General features: G+C 40.1%; 2 protein-coding genes across 2 annotated transcripts; one reads left to right on the forward strand and one right to left on the reverse strand.

Annotated features, from left to right (window-relative positions):
- Window positions 1-404: 404 nt before the first annotated feature.
- On the reverse strand, window positions 405-14,335 carry rad17 (RAD17 checkpoint clamp loader component). The gene is made up of 17 exons (XM_021622194.3): window positions 14,159-14,335; window positions 13,696-13,790; window positions 13,326-13,592; window positions 13,152-13,232; window positions 12,620-12,800; window positions 12,115-12,257; window positions 11,879-11,931; window positions 11,648-11,773; window positions 11,432-11,501; window positions 11,044-11,155; window positions 10,391-10,591; window positions 9,999-10,093; window positions 9,779-9,925; window positions 8,913-9,041; window positions 8,561-8,681; window positions 1,622-1,679; window positions 405-1,497 (listed from the first exon to the last, which is right to left on the reverse strand). The coding sequence occupies exons 2-17, from the start codon at window positions 13,738-13,740 to the stop codon at window positions 1,203-1,205; spliced, it is 2,124 nt and encodes a 707-aa protein (XP_021477869.3). The 5' UTR covers window positions 13,741-13,790; window positions 14,159-14,335; the 3' UTR covers window positions 405-1,202.
- ak6 (adenylate kinase 6) lies at window positions 14,301-19,743 on the forward strand. The gene is made up of 5 exons (XM_021622195.3): window positions 14,301-14,595; window positions 14,998-15,090; window positions 17,281-17,339; window positions 17,473-17,618; window positions 18,173-19,743. Exons 1-5 carry the CDS (start codon window positions 14,559-14,561, stop codon window positions 18,360-18,362), a joined length of 525 nt encoding a protein of 174 aa, XP_021477870.1. The 5' UTR covers window positions 14,301-14,558; the 3' UTR covers window positions 18,363-19,743.
- Window positions 19,744-19,844: the final 101 nt, after the last annotated feature.

The raw sequence follows: 19,844 nt of genomic DNA on the forward strand, positions 1-19,844 counted from the left end.
GAGGCTATATACACTGTAGTTTGTTAACACCATCTGCTCTCATTTTCTCACAAAACAGTCATTCAAAAATTATCTAAATGCCTATTTCCATGAATCTGATTGAGATCAAACGATTGGTATGCAATCCCACTTAACCCACTGTTCCTAGGCCGTCAGTGTAAATACGAATTTATTCTTAACCGACTTGCCTAGTTAAATAAAGGTTAAATAAAGTAAAATAAGACCTATCTCACCATAAAACATTTATTGATATTTGTTTAAAATTACTGTTATTCACTGCTTAGCTTGCTGTAGTTCTATAGGTATCTTAAAGAAACTGGTTATGCCAGACTTGGGGTTCTCTGATATTATGCCCATAAATGGAAGAGACTTGGATGACATTATTTCTGAAGTCAGAGGAAAAATGACATTTTAACAAAATACTTTATTTCACTTTCTGTTTTACACTTCCGTTGAGTTAAGATGGAGGCCACAATTTTTTTTGTAATCTTTTCTTCAAGATTCAGTGGAAGCTAGAGAGAGGTGAACTTTAACCTTTCACTGCCAAGCACTCTTGGCATGGTCATTTACAAAAAGACAAGGATGAAGAAAAATCAAATTGAAAAGCCAGGCATGTATATTAAGCCTACCTACCACTGTACACATCTTCACATCTCCAAGTTCTCAGCAGTTCTAAAGCCAAACAAAATATATTCCAAGATAAGTGCTCAAAAAACACACGAATAAATAAACACTAACAAACACACAAAGTCTGCAGTAAAGCTAGCCACAACATCTGTCATGTGTGTTTCGTTAATAAATGTTTCAGATAAATCAGTGTGTCAGGTCCAATTCCATTTCAATATAAGTCACTTGTTCAGATATGGAATCAGACAGGAATTGGGATGGAATTTGCCCCCCCCCCCCCCCCGAACTCACTGAGGAAAAACACTAATGAATAATACCAGAAATTCATTGATATGAAAACTACAGTTATTACCATAAGATACAATAACAGATACAGTGACAGTCAGACATAAAATAACAACGAACGCAAACTTCTTCTGTTCTGTCCTGTAAGTGATCACAGTTTTTAATTAAGGCAGGAGGGCGGGACAATGTTAGAAGTCCTCTTATTGGAACGTCGGCTCTGTCAATCACAAAGTCGGGAGGTGACTGTATCAGAAGTCTCTGTACTGTGATTGGAGTGTCAGCTCTGTCAATCAGAAATCACTGTCGTATTCCTCTATGACTACGTCCTCCTCCTCCAGAAGGGCTGAGGTGGTAGTGGGCTGAGGCTGGGAGGCAGGGAGGTCTCCACCTGGTCCCCCGGCCCCTGGGCCCTGGCTGCCTGGTAGAAGAGGCTCCAGGGAGGGATCCCCCTGGTCTCCTGTCTCCCCAGAGAGGGTGCCAGAGGTTTGGTCGACGGGTGAAGACACAAGCCCCCCGTCCTCCTCTTCCTCACTATCCAACTCCAGCAGCCCTGGGTCTTTGTCTGTCAGAGCCTCCAGTTTCAACCTGAACCGATGCAGAGAGAGGAATACACATCTTTTTTTAAAAGAGGTCAGTGGCATAGAAAATATAGAAGACAACATCCCACTATGACGCAAATATAGTAAAAGATCGCTTATAGGTGATGTACCTGCCAGGCAACTTTCTGCGGGAAAGACAACCCACATCCTGAATGAAGGCTATCTGAGCTGTATGGGAGAGACCAAGAAGGAGGGGGGGGGGGGGGGACGTGGAAGGAGAGGGAGTCAGACGTCTTAGTACTGGGCTGTAACAAAAACCTGCACACACAATACCTCTCCAGAACCGTAGGTGGAGAACCCCTCTACTGTTCTAACACAATACTCCAATTAGTTTAGCAAGCTAGACTAGCATAACATACTACAGGTGGGTTATCTTAGTAGCATGCAAGCTAATCAAACCTGCCTGGTGGCTCGTTTCCTTAAAAGCAACCTTGATTAACACCATCAAATAAAAACTGAATTAAGAACAATGATATTCAGCAATAACTATTGTACATGTTACTGACATAGACGGTAGGGGTGTGCCAACCTGGCCGTACTTGTAAATTGACCGTTGATAGTTGGATGATACTCGTGATCGGAAAGTGTTTAAATATGCCTAAATAGATTGTTGTCAAAATAGCCGTCTGCAAGTTTATAGACCAAATAGCCTGCAGATTATGAGCAGCGTGGAGGGGTGCATGTCTGTGTCTTCAATTTGCAGCGTCAGTTTGCGGTCACTAAATCATAATGCTCATTGGCAGTTCATATTTTGTCCCTAATTATTTGAACTTGCAACCTTCCGGTTACTAGTCCAACGCTATCAAACGTCCTCATCATTTGATTTATCATAGTACCAGGCTAACATGAGGCAGCGTCGATGTAAAATGATCAGACCATAAACATGCGAGAAGTGATCGGGTGAAAGCGAGTTGACCATGCCTAAAAATTAACACCAGCCACCTGGCAAAAAATGTGGGTTGATTTTGTTATTGTCAGGTGTCTATTCCACCAGACACATTGGTTGGCGGGTGGTCAGGGCTCCACAGTGTGAGCATTTCACTGACATTTGTGAATTGAAATAGTCCAGTATGATCACATTCATAGTAAAATAAATGCTGCAGTGGCTGTTTTGTTTCATAGCTGGAAATGTTTTATTGCACAAAGAACTACGAATCCTTTATCGTATCCGACCTCCAGCTGCAACACTGCCTGGCAGGGGGCTGTGCGCACGTGAACAGCGGAATGAAATATACATTTTTAGAAGCGCTGCTAACAGGCATAAAAGTTGGTCTAATTTACTAGAAACGAAAGTCTACTGAAGTGAGACGTTTTCCTTATGTTTCTTGGCTATTTACCTTGTTTTGTTCACAAGCTAGTTCGTTTTTCACAGTTTGAGTTTCAACTGCTAGGGAAGAGAAGACAACGCTGCTACTTGTCAGACTCCAATCTCACAGGCACAAACACTTCTGAGTCGCGTTACCAAGGTAACCGTCAACCCTTTAAAAGGCAGGGGAACATTTTTGTCCCATCTGTGATATTTCGGTTGAGACTAAAGTCACCAATTTTTTTTATGAAACAATAGACCACATTACTTCTTACTATATTGAACGAAAAATATAAAAATATAAATCAGAAATGTTCCATACACACAAAAAGCTTATTTCTCTCAGATTTTGTGCACAAATTTGTTTACATCCCTGTTAGTGAGCATTTCTCCTTTGCTGCTGGACCAAAAGGTTCCTTTTAGGCCCTGGAGTGGACCGAGAAATAAAGCTCGCTCTAACCAATCAGAGCAGCAGGATCAACATACAGCCCCGCCCTTCTCTTTAGACAGGCAAACTAGCCATTCACAACATGTACCACCTCACACTTGATTTAACTGGCACCTGAAAATATATAATTTTTTTTATCACAGATGATTACAACAACAACAAAAAATACTCCGATTATAATCGTGTCAGGAAAATTGCCCATATCCAATTCAATAGTGGTTTTGTTGGACTACTCAACACACCCCTAGTAGTCAGACACTAGTAGCAATAGCAACACAGGTTCAAGAGCAACATGGCTTTCAGACGCAAATCAACCACCTGCACTCTGCATTACTCATAAGTATAGTCAAAACAACAGACCCTGTCCTTCATTTGAATGTGATCTGCATGTGTTTAACCTCGTAAGGAGGAGGAGGACAGAGCTCTTCTGTCTGCTGGTGTGGGCAGGCAAGAAGGACATTCTGTTCAGAACTTCCAGACGTCCTGAGACACCAGACCCTGTCTCAGGGACAGAGATCCTGTCCATCTCCACTCAGTTAGGTAAAGCTGCTTTAAAATGTCTCTTTGTTGTACCTTACTCTTGTAATAATCTCCAAGGCTCTCTAAAATGTTAGAAATTGTGTGCATCTAGAGCATGGGTTGGAAACAGGTGGCCCACAGGTACAAAACGGCCCGCAAGTGATATTTTATGCCCCTAAAAGTGAGTCGCCGGGAATGAATATAGATGTGTGTATTGATGTGTGTATAGATATGTGTATTGATGTGAATATAGATGTGTGTATTGATGTGAATATAGATGTGTGTATTGATGTGAATATAGATGTGTGTATTGATGTGAATATAGATGTGTGTATTGATATGTGTATAGATGTGTGTATTGATGTGAATATAGATGTGTGTATTGATGTGAATATAGATGTGTGTATTGATGTGAATATAGATGTGTGTATTGATGTGAATATAGATGTGTGTATTGATGTGTGTATTGATGTGTGTATTGATGTGTGTATAGATGTGTATTGATGTGAGTATTGATGTGAATATAGATGTGTGTATTGATGTGAATATAGATGTGTGTATTGATGTGAATATAGATGTGTGTATTGATGTGAATATAGATGTGTGTATTGATGTGTGTATTGATGTGTGTATTGATGTGTGTACTGATGTGTATTGATGTGAATATAGATGTGTGTATTGATGTGTGTATTGATGTGTGTATTGATGTGTGTATTGATGTGAATATAGATGTGTATATTGATGTGTGTATTGATGTGTGTATTGATGTGAATATAGATGTGAATATAGATGTGTGTATTGATGTGAATATAGATGTGTGTATTGATGTGAGTATAGATGTGTGTATTGATGTGAATATAGATGTGTGTATTGATGTGTGTATTGATGTGTGTATTGATGTGTGTATTGATGTGTGTATTGATGTGAATATAGATATGTGTATTGATGTGAATATAGATGTGTGTATTGATGTGAATATAGATGTGTGTATTGATGTGAATATAGATGTGTGTATAGATGTGTATTGATGTGTATTGATGTGTGTATTGATGTGTGTATTGATGTGTGTATTGATGTGTGTATAGATGTGTATTGATGTGAATATAGATGTGTGTATTGATGTGAATATAGATGTGTGTATTGATGTGAATATAGATGTGTGTATTGATGTGTGTATTGATGTGTGTATTGATGTGTGTATTGATGTGTGTATTGATGTGTGTATTGATGTGTGTATAGATGTGTATTGATGTGAATATAGATGTGTGTATTGATGTGTGTATTGATGTGTGTATTGATGTGTGTATTGATGTGAATATAGATGTGTATATTGATGTGTGTATTGATGTGTGTATTGATGTGAATATAGATGTGTGTATTGATGTGAATATTGATGTGAATATAGATGTGTGTATTGATGTGTGTATAGATGTGTGTATAGATGTGTGTATAGATGTGTGTATTGATGTGAATATTGATGTGAATATAGATGTGTGTATTGATGTGAATATAGATGTGTGTATTGATGTGTGTATAGATGTGTATTGATGTGTGTATTGATGTGAATATAGATGTGTGTATTGATGTGAATATAGATGTGTGTATTGATGTATGTATAGATGTGTATTGATGTGTGTATTGATGTGAATATAGATGTGTGTATTGATGTGAATATAGATGTGTGTATTGATGTGAATATAGATGTGTGTATTGATGTGAATATTGATGTGAATATAGATGTGTGTATTGATGTGAATATAGATGTGTGTATTGATGTGTGTATTGATGTGAATATAGATGTGTGTATTGATGTGTATTGATGTGTGTATTGATGTGTGTATTGATGTGTGTATTGATGTGTGTATTGATGTGAATATAGATGTGAATATAGATGTGTGTATTGATGTGAATATAGATGTGTGTATTGATGTGAGTATAGATGTGTGTATTGATGTGAATATTGATGTGTGTATTGATGTGTGTATTGATGTGTGTATTGATGTGTGTATTGATGTGAATATAGATATGTGTATTGATGTGAATATAGATGTGTGTATTGATGTGAATATAGATGTGTGTATTGATGTGAATATAGATGTGTGTATTGATGTGAATATAGATGTGTGTATAGATGTGTATTGATGTGTATTGATGTGTGTATTGATGTGTGTATTGATGTGTGTATTGATGTGTGTATAGATGTGTATTGATGTGAATATAGATGTGTGTATTGATGTGTGTATTGATGTGTGTATTGATGTGTGTATTGATGTGAATATAGATGTGTGTATTGATGTGTGTATTGATGTGTGTATTGATGTGTGTATAGATGTGTATTGATGTGAATATAGATGTGTGTATTGATGTGTGTATTGATGTGTGTATTGATGTGTGTATTGATGTGAATATAGATGTGTGTATTGATGTGTGTATTGATGTGTGTATTGATGTGTGTATTGATGTGTGTATTGATGTGTATTGATGTGAATATAGATGTGTGTATTGATGTGTGTATTGATGTGTGTATTGATGTGTGTATTGATGTGTATATTGATGTGTGTATTGATGTGTGTATTGATGTGAATATAGATGTGTGTATTGATGTGAATATTGATGTGAATATAGATGTGTGTATTGATGTGTGTATAGATGTGTGTATAGATGTGTGTATTGATGTGAATATTGATGTGAATATAGATGTGTGTATTGATGTGAATATAGATGTGTGTATTGATGTGTGTATAGATGTGTATTGATGTGTGTATTGATGTGAATATAGATGTGTGTATTGATGTGAATATAGATGTGTGTATTGATGTGTGTATAGATGTGTATTGATGTGTGTATTGATGTGAATATAGATGTGTGTATTGATGTGAATATAGATGTGTGTATTGATGTGAATATAGATGTGTGTATTGATGTGAATATTGATGTGAATATAGATGTGTGTATTGATGTGAATATAGATGTGTGTATTGATGTGTGTATTGATGTGAATATAGATGTGTGTATTGATGTGTATATAGATGTGTGTATTGATGTGTGTATTGATGTGTGTATTGATGTGTGTATTGATGTGTGTATTGATGTGAATATAGATGTGTGTATAGATGTGTATATAGATGTGTGTATTGATGTGAATATTGATGTGAATATAGATGTGTGTATTGATGTGAATATAGATGTGTGTATTGATGTGTGTATTGATATGTGTATAGATGTGTGTATTGATGTGAATATAGATGTGTGTATTGATGTGAATATAGATGTGTGTATTGATGTGAATATAGATGTGTGTATAGATGTGTATATAGATGTGTGTATAGATGTGTGTATTGATGTGTGTATTGATGTGTGTATTGATGTGTGTATTGATGTGTGTATTGATGTGTGTATTGATGTGTGTATTGATGTGTATATAGATGTGTATATAGATGTGTGTATTGATGTGAATATTGATGTGTGTATTGATGTGAATATAGATGTGTGTATTGATGTGAATATAGATGTGAATATAGATGTGTGTATTGATGTGTGTATTGATGTGAATATTGATGTGTATAGATGTGTGTATTGATGTGTGTATTGATGTGAATATTGATGTGTATAGATGTGAATATAGATGTGTGTATTGATGTGAATATTGATGTGTATAGATGTGTGTATAGATGTGTGTATAGATGTGTGTATTGATGTGAATATTGATTTGTATAGATGTGTGTATAGATGTGTGTATTGATGTGTGTATAGATGTGTGTATTGATGTGTGTATAGATGTGTGTATAGATGTGAATATTGATGTGTATAGATGTGTGTATAGATGTGTGTATAGATGTGTGTATAGATGTGAATATTGATGTGTATTGATGTGTATAGATGTGTGTATAGATGTGTGTATAGATGTGAATATTGATGTGTATTGATGTGTGTATTGATGTGTGTATAGATGTGTGTATTGATGTGAATATTGATGTGTATAGATGTGTGTATAGATGTGTGTATTGATGTGAATATTGATGTGTATTGATGTGTATAGATGTGTGTACTGATGTGAATATAGATGTGTGTATAGATGTGTGTATAGATGTGTATTGATGTGTACTGATGTGAATATTGATGTGTGTATTGATGTGTGTATAGATGTGTACTGATGTGAATATTGATGTGTGTATAGATGTGTGTATAGATGTGTGTATTGATGTGTGTATTGATGTGTGTATTGATGTGTACTGATGTGTGTATTGATGTGTGTATTGATGTGTACTGATGTGAATATTGATGTGTGTATTGATGTGTGTATAGATGTGTGTATAGATGTGTATTGGTGTGTACTGATGTGAATATTGATGTGTGTATTGATGTGTGTATAGATGTGTGTATTGATGTGTGTATTGATGTGTGTATTGATGTGTGTATTGATGTGTGTATAGATGTGTGTATTGATGTGTGTATTGATGTGTGTATTGATGTGAATATTGATGTGTACTGATGTGAATATTGATGTGTATAGATGTGTATATAGGTGTGTATTGATGTGTATAGATGTGTATATAGATGTGTGTATAGATGTGTGTATTGATGTGTGTATTGATGTGTGTATTGATGTGTGTATTGATGTTAATATTTTATAAATGTATGTATACAGGGCTCATGTGGAAACTATCAAATAAAAGGTTCAACAAAGATGAGGATGTTTCTGTTATGGTAATCTATTTCTATAATCTTTAATTGTAAGGTTGTAGGGCAATGCAGGGTCACGTGTGTGTGTCTAACCTGGATTCCTCAAGGGGTTGCTGAGCTGGGCGAGGTAAGGAAGTAGCTCTGTCTGGAGACTAACAGGTGTCAGGCAGAAACTGATGAAGAGGGACTGGGCGGCCTGGCAGTTCTCACGGTACTGAAACACACACACACGAAAGTCCCCTCATGTTACTGGTATCAACCCCAATGTGTGTGTGAGTGTTTCCATCATAACCCTCTGATCTTTCACCTTATCTTGATCAGTAGCAAGTTGGGTTTGTGCAGGGGCCTGAATATGTTGGTGTGAGTAACTGTGTAAGCGCACGTGCGCGTGCGTGTGTGTGTGTGTACATTAGTGTTTGTGTGCGCTTGTGCATGTTAAAGTTACCTTCTTGTTGACCAATAGCCAGTTGGGTTTGTGCAGGGGTCTGAAGCCGCCAGCCACGTGACCAGAGTTGGAGTGTAGAAGACCTCTGGTGGCGACAGAAGAGCCGTACTCCCCCATGGTGCTACGGGACTACACACACATACACAATGACACTGCCTGCTAGCCGGGAAACGGTTTGCAACAGTAACTCAATAAGCCTATGCATTGCTTGTGATATGACACCAATGGGGCATCATATGAAAAACTTGACTTGACTACAGTGTCCCAAATCCAAGTAGTCAATGTTAGATTTAAATATTTCCTAGCCTCACGGCTACTCCTGACATTTTGACATCCGAGTGCTCGATGTTGTCATGTACATTTGTGACAATGGTGTTTGTTTCTATTCTAGAAATACTAGAAATATAAAGATCAGCGTAATGTTGATGAGACCGGTGTTAATGTTCTATAGTGCCTGCTACATGTAGTCACTCATTATTAGTCTATGTGCATTATGCATGGTTCTGGTAAAACATTGTGTTTTTTATAAAAAGGCCATTTTCAGAGACTTGAAAGCCAGATCAGTGATTAATTGCAACAACAAAAAAATCTGGTTAAACTATTTTGATCAAATAATTACATTATTAGTGGGTCTTATGATTGTGGAAGGCTTATATTTAGCCTAGATATAATATCACAAGCCCTGAATTCATTAGATTATTACTGACGGTTTAAAATGCAGTTTATTTGACCTATAATATTTTACAACAAAGCAAATTTAGAGAAAATGTTATGAAACAAAAAATGTAGATATATATATATATATATCGTGAAATCGGCCATGTTTGATTTTTAGGCCAATAATGCCCAGTCCTAGTGCTACTCACGCTCCACTCGGCAGTGAGGAAGTCAGCATCAGACAGGTACTCTGAAGCCCGGGCCACATCCTCCACATCAGAGAAGAACTCCAGGTAATTCTGCTGCAGGTACAGGCTGAAGAACTCTCCTGACATGTGGGAGCGTTCTACTACAGCCTGATAGGGGAGAGGGAGGTGGGGGTTATATGATGACACGTTAGGTCTGTCTACGTGTTGGTCTGTGTTGTACCTCTGGGTCCACCAGTAACCTGTCTCTGTGGTGCTCTGAGAGATGTGCAGGCAGACTGGGTCCCTGGGAACCTTCTGAAGCCTCAGGGCTCTCCCCTGTCAAATCATAAACACACCAGCCAATCAAAATCCATCCATTTCAACAGAGCCCCTCCTCCCAGCAATGTAACGTTGTGGAACATCACTGTTATAATTGTGACGAGCAGAGCTGTTCCGATTCCTTATTCTACATGTCAGAGACACACGTTTGTTATATATATATCTATCTGAATGTTCCACAATGTTGTATCCCTGCTGAATCTAAACGCTAAGAAAAGGCTTCTTCTCCATCTATTCCATTCACACCGACAGGCTTTCACCATGTACTGCCCGTTTCCCCCTGACATCACTCACTCTTGCAGTAGAGGATCTTGCCGAGTGCTCTGAAGAGAAAGAGGGAGGAGTCTTTCCCCCCTATTGCCAGCTCCTTGTCCCGCCCCTCTGAGTCTTTGGCCTTCCTCTTCCCACGCGTTGCCTTGACAACGGCTCTCCCCGACGAGGTCGCTGTGGCCTTTCCCCTTTCCACCGCCGAGAACCCCTTCTTCATAGACTGGTCTGGAACATTATAACCGTGGAGAACAGCTTTCACAAGGTGGTTCACTGACTTTAATATATGAATCACTTCAGCAGTTCATCAGTAGACTACTGGTCTGTAAGCTTTCAGTCAGCAGTTCTTCATCAGTAGTCTACTGGTCGGACATAGTCTATTACCTTTCAGTCACAAATTCAGTCTGGGTCCTGGCTAAAGAGGCCGGTTTCTCTGACAGATTACGCCTAGTCCTAGACTTTAAAAAAAGGCTCTTTAAAATGGAGAATTTCCATTGAATATGTGTCTTAGCCCAGGACCAGGCCATATGTGTCTAGGAAAGCAAAAACCCAAAAGCTCTAGGTGTGTCACAATGCTAAACGGTTCGGAAGCCATTGATTTTAGACCAGCAGGATTAGGAGCAGCAGGTGACTGACCACTGAACCGTTGTGTGGCATTTATGGGTGTGTGGCGCCCTCACCTGTGAGACAGGAGAACTGCAGGCTGTTAATGGCACTGCGGATGTCCCCGGAGGATCCTGAACACAGCAGTTCCAAAGCAGCCTTGTCAGGAACACACATCTTTCCTCCACTCTGTGGACACACACACATCCAGAAAAGAACAGCACATACACACTCATGTACATTATTATTATTATTTATTACATTTAACCAAGTTAAGAACAGGTCATTATTTACAATGAAGGTCCACTAGGGAACAGTGGGTTAACTGCCTTGTTCAGGGGCAGAAGGACAGATTTTGACCTTGTCAGCTCGGGGATTCAATCCAGCAACCTTTTGGTTACTGGCACAACACTCTAACCACTAGGCTACATACACTCCCATGCATATAAAGACATGTTGTTTCACCTTTACTGCCTGTACAGACACAATCCGGCTCAGAACCTTCATCATACTGGTGGGAGCCACAGGGTTAAAACTGGAAACAGAAGAAGAGGGCCACTGGGTTAGAGAAAGATAACCTGTCAATCTACCTGATGTTGCTCATGTTCACTTCCTCCTGTACACGTTTAGGGAACAGTGGGCGGTGTGTTGGGTTAGTGTACAGAGTTTACTATAAAGTACCTTATGTTGCAAACCCCCAGCTCTTCCTGTATGTGTTTAGGAAACAGCAGTCTGGAGCTGCTGTCTCCACTCAGACTGTCAGACACGATGAACAGCAGGGGACGCCGGCACGTCTTCACAAACCGCCTGACAGAGGAGGAACATGTACATACACAAATTAGTACAGAACAAAACCTCAGTAGTAATATCTTCTGCAGTCACAGCGAGTCGCTCAAAACACGGGGAGCTCACCTCAGAATATCATGCAGGGACCCAGGCTGCCTGTAGAACTGGTTAGGAAAGTCCTGATAGCGTGTGAGAGAGAAACAAACGGAGAAATTAACACCAGATACACAAATGATTAACTCAACGTCAAGAAAGAAACGTCAAAAATACGTAAAGCTTTTCTTATTACTGTAAACGTGTAAGTGCCGTGTTGTCATGGCAACGATACTGTCTGTAAGTACTAAGTAGGTAGTGTACTGTACCTCCACCAGTATGAGCTTCCTGTCTGAGTCCGAGGCCCCTCCCTCTCCGCTCATCTGCAGACGGTTGTACTTGTTGGCCCTGAGAAGGAACTCCTGGAACAGGCCTGTTTGAGAGCTGCCATAGAAACCATTGAACCTCGAGTCTGGGGGAGGAGCAAAGAAGACAGTAAAGTTAATGTGATTATGTGTTGGATGTACGCTGGCAATCCAACTGTTATTTGTCCAATGACGTTTGTTGCGTCTACGTCTTGATCATACAGTACAATAAAACGAATGATCGACAAAAAAACAAAAACGGGAAAACACAAAATAGAGGTACAAGCCTGTTTGGTCCAGACAGACCTCGGGCCTGTTTAGGAGGGTGTAACGTTACAAAAAAATGTACTAAACAGATAGGATAGTTTGTTATGCAGAATAAGGAATCATGTCAGCCCCACACAATCAATTTCCATCTACAACGTTCAGAAAGTTTTACACCACTGAATACACACCAGGTTTTTCTCACCTGGGTCGAAGGTCTGTCTGTAAGTGTCAGGGTCTGAGCGGTCTGCGCTGGGTCGGTACTCTGAGAGGCTGGATGGGTTGCTCCACTCCTGCACCCTGTAGCCCAGTTCCTGGGCCAGAACCTGCACTGTAGCTGACTTCCCACACCCCGACGGACCGGTCAGCAGCAGGACAGCGCCACCCTGTGGACACGAGGGCACAGTTTGAGTGCTGAGAGCTTTCTGAAAACTTGTGTTTAGATTAGATATCATAGAAATGGGAAATGTTTGGGGCGGTGCAATGAAATGTGCTCGTGCACAATATATATATATATATATATATATATATATATATTTATTCATATTTTTCATGGGGTGCTGTTGGTATAAATGAGCAGTAATGTTTTAGCTTTGATTTGGTGTATTATTCTCAATTGAAAACACAACAATTCAGAATTTGAAGTGATAAAAGTGTCTCAAACTGTGATGAATGCATAGTGACATAAACAGTGATCTATAGCCATCTTTTGAGCTTTTAAAAAATCAGAGCCAAACCTTTGCAGTCTTGGGGTCCACATGTACTCTCATCCAATCCTCCACCTCTTCAATCTTCTTTTTGTGGACGGCCAGTTCAGCCTACACAAGGCCAAATAGAGATTAGTGTGTGATGAATAAACCACTTCACTCCAGTGGGGTCTGGTGGTCTAGTCTTTCCCCCATGATGGTTACCTGAGAGTGGGGTTTGTGTATGTCCACCCAGGGCTCATCCTGGTCGCCCTGTGCAGGCTCTGTGGAGGTAGAGGTCTGGAGCTTGGAGGCGTTGGGGTCTGCCCTCTTCTTACAGAGGCGTTTGCTGCTGTTGAGGTCGGTGCTGGACGGCCGGGCCTTGCCAACCCAGGTACCTCCAGAGGGGGCTACGCCTCCGATGCCTGAGGAGAGGGAGAGGTTGGCATTGCCGAGGTGTTCACCGAATGATGGCTCCACCCAACGATCCAGCTGGGGGGAGAGAGATGTTAGTGAAGTGACAGTGAATCCTTAACGTGCTAGCGATCTACTTTGACCTCGCTCACAGACCCGCACCCACACACCATGAACTCACTTTATTTGAAGCTACTTTTCCTCTCAGAGAAAGTTTTGACATCATAAGATGTGGTACTTCACATTGACAAAAGGCGCCAGCTGGTCAATGCAAGGCTGAGGAAGATGGAATAGAAAACAATAATTAACTTATATCATAACGAATGCAGAAAACAGACTAGCTTAGCTAGCTAACGTAGCTACCTAGCGCTAATTCTACTCACGTTTGCTAGCGATTGAGTTTGCTACTGAGTAATAGCCATCTACGTGGCATAACTAAGTAGGAATAAGGTCGATTAGGTCGATGTCACCAGAGCTGCAATAGTAGCGAACACATCCAACGTTTCGTCTAGCTAACTCTAGTTGGCAAACAAGTTAACAAAGTAACGTTAAGCTAAAGTTGCTAGTTAGTTAGCTAGCTACCGACGTAGACTTCACTCTCACGCAACAAACCAAGCTAGATAAATGAAACAAAGTACGCATACCATTCTTGGCCATCCTCTGAAGTAATTCCACACTTTGAAAGTCACATGTATTATAACTTAAATTTGTAACAGAAACGCAAATGCATAACAAACGTCGAATCAAAACACCACAGAGCAAGGAGCGTTTTCCCTTTAAAATCAAGGTCCTTCTTGACAACTCGGCGCGGAATACTGACGTCACATCACGCACACGGGGTCGCGTGTTCTCCAAATACACGATTCACGAAGCTTTGTTGTATTTTACTCATAAGTAACTTTGATTGAGTGGGTTACTGATTGTTACAAGTGGTCTGGTTTTGTTAAGAAAAGTAACAAACAAAATAGGACAACTTTCCGAGTTCTACGGTACCTTTGTAATTGGTCACGTGTAGCGCACGCAAGGCAAGAAAAAAAAACAGCGATGAAAATCATGAAGCGACCAAATATTCTACTGACAGGTAATGTTAAACAAGTCTCCATCCAACGAGTTAACTATCTATTTAACTACCACCGTCTACCCGCCTCTATAACGATATTTAATTTGTAAGTGTATAGACCGTTCAGGGCGATTATGTGCTTGTGGCTAGCCAATGATGCACCACAAATAAGCTCGAAAGATGCTGCGTGGTCGAAATTCCTGGCGTTAGCTAGCTACTAGTAGGTGCTGTACCTAACAACCCCATTCGTAACTTCAGCATCATTCACTTGCAAATGGTTTGCATAGATACCACATGTAGAAATAGAAAAGTATGATGTTTGGGACGTGGTTGCAGATGTACAACGGCGAAGTAGGCTAAATTTGAGGTAGCTACCCACCTAGTTAGCACGTTGTTTATGATGATTATGCCGTCCTTTGACAGGCACCCCTGGCGTAGGGAAGACCACCCTGGGGAAAGAGCTTGCCCAGAGGACAGGACTAACCTATGTCAATGTAGGCGACCTGGCACAAGAAGGTAAGAAGACACACTAGGGGTCTATTCATTAGTCTGATCCCGTTGCAAAACGTTGTGCAATGGAAACCGTTAATTCCAAACGGAAAATGTTTTGCAGTGAAAACGAGTTTCTATTAGTCAGTTAGGACCGTTCTTTGCATTTGGATCATAAAGGATTTCTGTTGCGGAGAATAAAAAAAACGTTTTCCAAACGTATTCTGACTAATGAATAGACCACAGATGACCAAGTGCATAAGGGTACACTAGCTACGTTCTCTTCAGAAAGTATTCACACACCTCGTCTGTTTCCACATTTTGTTGTTACAGACTGAATTTAAAATGGATGAAATTGAGAGAAAAACATTGTCACTGGCCTACACAAACACCACATAATGTCAGTGGAATTATGTTATTTTACATTTTTCCTAATTGATGAAAAGTTTACATTTCTTGAGTCAATAAATATTCAACCCCTTTGTTATGGCCTCAATAAGTTCAGGAGGAAAAATGTGCTTAACACGTCACGTAATAAGTTGCCACTCTGTGTGCAATAAGTGTAAGTGCAATAACATGATTGTTTAAATAACTCTCTGTACCCCACACATACAATTATCTGTAAGGTCCCTCAGTCGAGCAGTGAATTTCAATCACAGATTCAACCACAATGACCAGGGAGGTTTTCCAATGCCATGCAATGAAGGGCACCCATTGGGGCGGCAGGGTAGTCTAGTGGTTAGAGCGTTGGACTAGTAACCGGAAGGTTGCAAGTTCAAACCCCCGAGCTGACAAGGTACAAATCTGTCATTCTGCCCCTGAACAGGCAGTTCTGTTCCTAGGCCGTCATTGAAATTCTTAACTGACTTGCCTAAAGGTAAAATTTAAAAAATTGGTAGATGGGTAAACATTTTTAATAAGCAGACATTGAAATATCCCTTTGAGCATGGTGAAATTATTAAAGATAATTGCCGGAGAGGAAGGAAACTGCTCAGGGATTTCACCATGCTCAAAGGGATATTTCAATGTCTGCTTATTAAAAATGTTTACCCATCTACCAATTTTTTTTTAATTTTTACCTTTATTTAACTAGGCAAAATTTAAGCATTTATTTTTTTATTTCAACTTCATTTAACCGGGTAGGCCAGTTGAGAACAAGTTCTCATTTACAATTGCAACCTGGCCAAGATAAAGCAAAGCAGTGTGACAAAAACAACACCGAGTTACACAAACAAACGTTCAGTCAATAACACAATAGAAAAATCTATGTACAGTGTGTGCAAATGTAGAAGAGGGAATAAATGGGCCCCAGAGGTGAAAATAATTACAATTTTGCATTAACACTGGAGTGATAGATGTGCAGATGATGATGTGAAAGTAGAGAGACTGGGGTGTAAAAGAGCAAGAGGATAAGTAACAATATGGGGATGAGGTAGTTGGGTGTGCTATTTACAGACGGGCTGTGTACAGGTGCAGTGATCATTAAGCTGCTCTGACAGCTGATGCTGAAAGTTTGAGAGGGAGATACAAGACTCCAGCTTCAGTGATTTTTGCAATTCATTCCGGTCATTGGCAGCAGAGAACTGAAAGGAAAGGTGGCCAAAGTAAGTGTTGGCTTTGGGGATGACCAGTGAAATATACCTGCTGGAGCGTGTGCTATGGGTGGGTGTTGCTATGGTGACCAGTGAGCTGAGATACGGCGGGCATTACCTAGCATAAACTTATAGATGAGCATAGTGGTGGCACCTGCAAATGGTTGTCTAGCAATGGTCAGCAACTAATTTGACAGCGCTTTAATAATTTAACTAATAATCATGGACAAATGTTGCACAATCCAGGTGTGAAAAGTTCTTAGAGACTCAAAGATTCACAGCTTTAAATCACTGCCAAAGGTTTGACTTGGGTGTGAGTACTTATGTAAATGAGATATTTCCTATATTTCTCTTCAATACATTTGCTAAAATTTCTAAAAACATGTTTTTACTTTTTAGTGAGGAACCCCCCCCCCCCACAGATTTAATACATTTTGAATTCAGGCTGTAATACAAATGTGTAATATGTCAAGGGTATGAATACTTTCTGAAACCACTCTGGTTTCCATAACACTACCCCATCACGACTCATTGTGTTGTCACATGACGGGAGTGTAAATAGGCCAATCTAATTAGAAGTTTTGGAGAGCATGCTGATGACGTTGTTTGTCTCGGTCTCTTCTAGGGCAGCTGTTTGATGGATTTGATGAAGAGTACCAGTGCCCAGTGTTAGATGAGGACCGGGTGAGTCTTATCTCATCTAAAACAGTCTTCACATCTCATGACAAAAAGCCTGTGTATTTTTAGGTGCTTCAGTTACCCTGCCACAGGACTTGTTTTTTTTTTTAAGACTGACTGTTTCACTACCTTGTTCCAGGTGGTGGATGAGCTGGAGGATAAGATGGGCGACGGAGGGGTGATAGTGGACTACCACGGCTGTGACTTCTTCCCAGAGCGTTGGTTCCAGATTGTTTTCGTGCTCCGCACAGACAACACCAACCTCTACAGCCGGCTGGAGGGCAGGTGGGGTTTCCTCCTGGCAAATTGAAAAAATGTTTTGACAGTGTATTTGCTAGATGTCGCGAACACGGACTACATTATCACTGCCGTGCTGTTTTCCGGGCTACAGGCACTATGACCCTGTGTGCGCCTCCTTACTTTTTTCTCCTCCTTCTTTCATACTGTCGTGCCAACCTAAATCTTTTTACGCTGGCTCAGCGGTTTTATTTGCTCATTGTGCTTTCAACAAGGTTCCAGCTACTATGGTTGGTGCATTAACAGGCCAGTGGCTCACAACCCAGTATGACTCGGGCTCAGTAGTCTAAAAAGGGTCTCTCTCTCTCTCTCCTACCACTGGCTGACATGCTCCTCCCTTTCCTGGGGGGGGGGGGGCTACATAGGGAAGTGTTTTGTACAATCTCTTATTTCTCTCTGTGTACCCCCTATAGAAGAAATGCAAAACACAGAGAGAGAGACCGTACAGAACACTTCCCTCTTCCCTGGTAAGACCCTATAGGGGATTCAGAAAGCTCTAACACATGATGTGTATTTTTCTCTCTCTTTCTCTCTCTCCACAGGGGCTACACAGGGAAGAAATTGCAGGACAATGTCCAGTGTGAGATCTTCCAGACCATCTACGAGGAGGCCATGGAGGCCTACAAGGAGGAGATTGTCCACCAGTTGCCCAGCAACGAGCCTGAGGACCTGGAGCGCAACCTGGAGCAGGTAGTCCAGTGGATCGAGCAGTGGGTGAAGGACAACAACTAGCATGGACACAAACCCTATAAACCAAAACAGTGGATAGAGCAGTGGGTGAAGGACAACAACTAGCATGGACACAAACCCTAGAAACCAAAACAGTGCATGGCTGGAATCTTCTTCATACTAGAAAAAAAACATACCAATGGACTCTTTATGTTTGTTGGAAAAAAAAAAAAAAAAAAAAAAATCTATATGCCTTTAACTTATAGCAATCACACACATACTAGGATAGTACTGAGGCTTTAAGTCCTGGTCCTGGTTTTGGTTCGAGCACAACATGTATCACACCCGATTCTGAATTGATCAACCAATCATTGAGTTGTTGAAATGGGTGTGATAGTCTTGGACTGGAACAAAAATATGCCCCGGGTCTGAAAACGAAATTCATCTAGCATAGTTGACAACATTGATGACATAAAATTGGTAAACAATACACTCTCTATTGTAGACATGTTTACAGTCTAAGACCTGGACAAGCGTGGTTACCTCACTGAGTAGAGGCCCAGTGGAATGATAATAAATATCTAGGTCTCAAATGGTAGCCTGGTCGCTATATAGTGCACTAATTTTGATCAGGGCCTAGGACACTGGTCGACGGTAGTGCACTATATGTGGTAGCTGGTGTCAGTTGAGATGCACCCGTTGGCTGTGTTTATTCCCTGCTTGGACTGTATGGTTAACCACACCTTCATTTAGGATGAAAGCTAGGGCAGTAAGCATGTTTGGATACTGACTTGTGTTGCAAGAGCTGTTCATGGACAAGCTAGATGTCATGAAACACCATGTCATCACAAGATTTGGGCAGTATTCAAGCCCAAATGCATGCGTCACTATATCTCTACTCTCCTAAGGGAAATGTTTTGTCATTTTAGAGTCTTAAGGATGGGCAATGTGTATTAGTTAGATGCATGCTGCATTTTCTTGTGGCATAGATTGATTTAAAACCGATTTACAATTTATTTTGCATTTATTGCATTGCAATGGTTTATCTACATAACAAAAAAACATGCCTTTTGGTTAAATGTGTTTTTTGTTTTACATTTATTTTTTATTTTTGAATTGTATTATCTTTTAAATTCATCATTTCTTGTGGACATTGGTAGCCATAAACCTAGTCATGTCATTCAGATTTCAACAACACAGGCCATAATGCAGGAATTGTGTTTTTGCCAGAAGTTTATTTTTTTATTTTGTTTTTCATTTTAGGTTTCAATTTTATTTAAGAAAAGATGCATGAAACGTTTAATTTTGTCCTCATACCGCTAGTATTTCCATGAAATACTCACAAGTTTTATCAGTAGACAGTGGTCGTTTTTGTATGGCTAAAGCTTTATACTGTACAAGGAAGGAATGATGGTGGAACAACATAATAAAGAATACAAATGCATTTACGATGAACTGGTGATTTTATTGGATCTGTAGCTAAAGGCCAGGGGTGTCTATAAAGGCCAGGGGTGTCTATAAAGGCCAGGGGTGTCTATAAAGGCC

The sequence above is a fragment of the Oncorhynchus mykiss genome, chromosome 11 (genome assembly GCF_057628025.1).
Source record: "Oncorhynchus mykiss isolate SJ-2025 chromosome 11, ASM5762802v1, whole genome shotgun sequence".
In the NCBI taxonomy this organism is placed as follows: Eukaryota; Metazoa; Chordata; class Actinopteri; order Salmoniformes; family Salmonidae; genus Oncorhynchus; species Oncorhynchus mykiss.

Excerpts from the sequence above, each read along its gene's own strand:
- rad17 (XM_021622194.3), bottom strand. The coding sequence starts at position 13,740 with ATGATGTCAAAACTTTCTCTGAGAGGAAAAGTAGCTTCAAATAAA. Across the intron at positions 11,502-11,647 it reads CTGGGGGTTTGCAACATAAG|TTTTAACCCTGTGGCTCCCA; the intron begins GTACTTTATAGT and ends TTCTGTTTCCAG. Across the intron at positions 1,498-1,621 it reads CGCAGAAAGTTGCCTGGCAG|GTTGAAACTGGAGGCTCTGA; the intron begins GTACATCACCTA and ends GCATCGGTTCAG.
- ak6 (XM_021622195.3), top strand. The coding sequence starts at position 14,559 with ATGAAAATCATGAAGCGACCAAATATTCTACTGACAG. Across the intron at positions 15,091-17,280 it reads AGGCGACCTGGCACAAGAAG|GGCAGCTGTTTGATGGATTT; the intron begins GTAAGAAGACAC and ends GGTCTCTTCTAG. Across the intron at positions 17,340-17,472 it reads CAGTGTTAGATGAGGACCGG|GTGGTGGATGAGCTGGAGGA; the intron begins GTGAGTCTTATC and ends ACCTTGTTCCAG.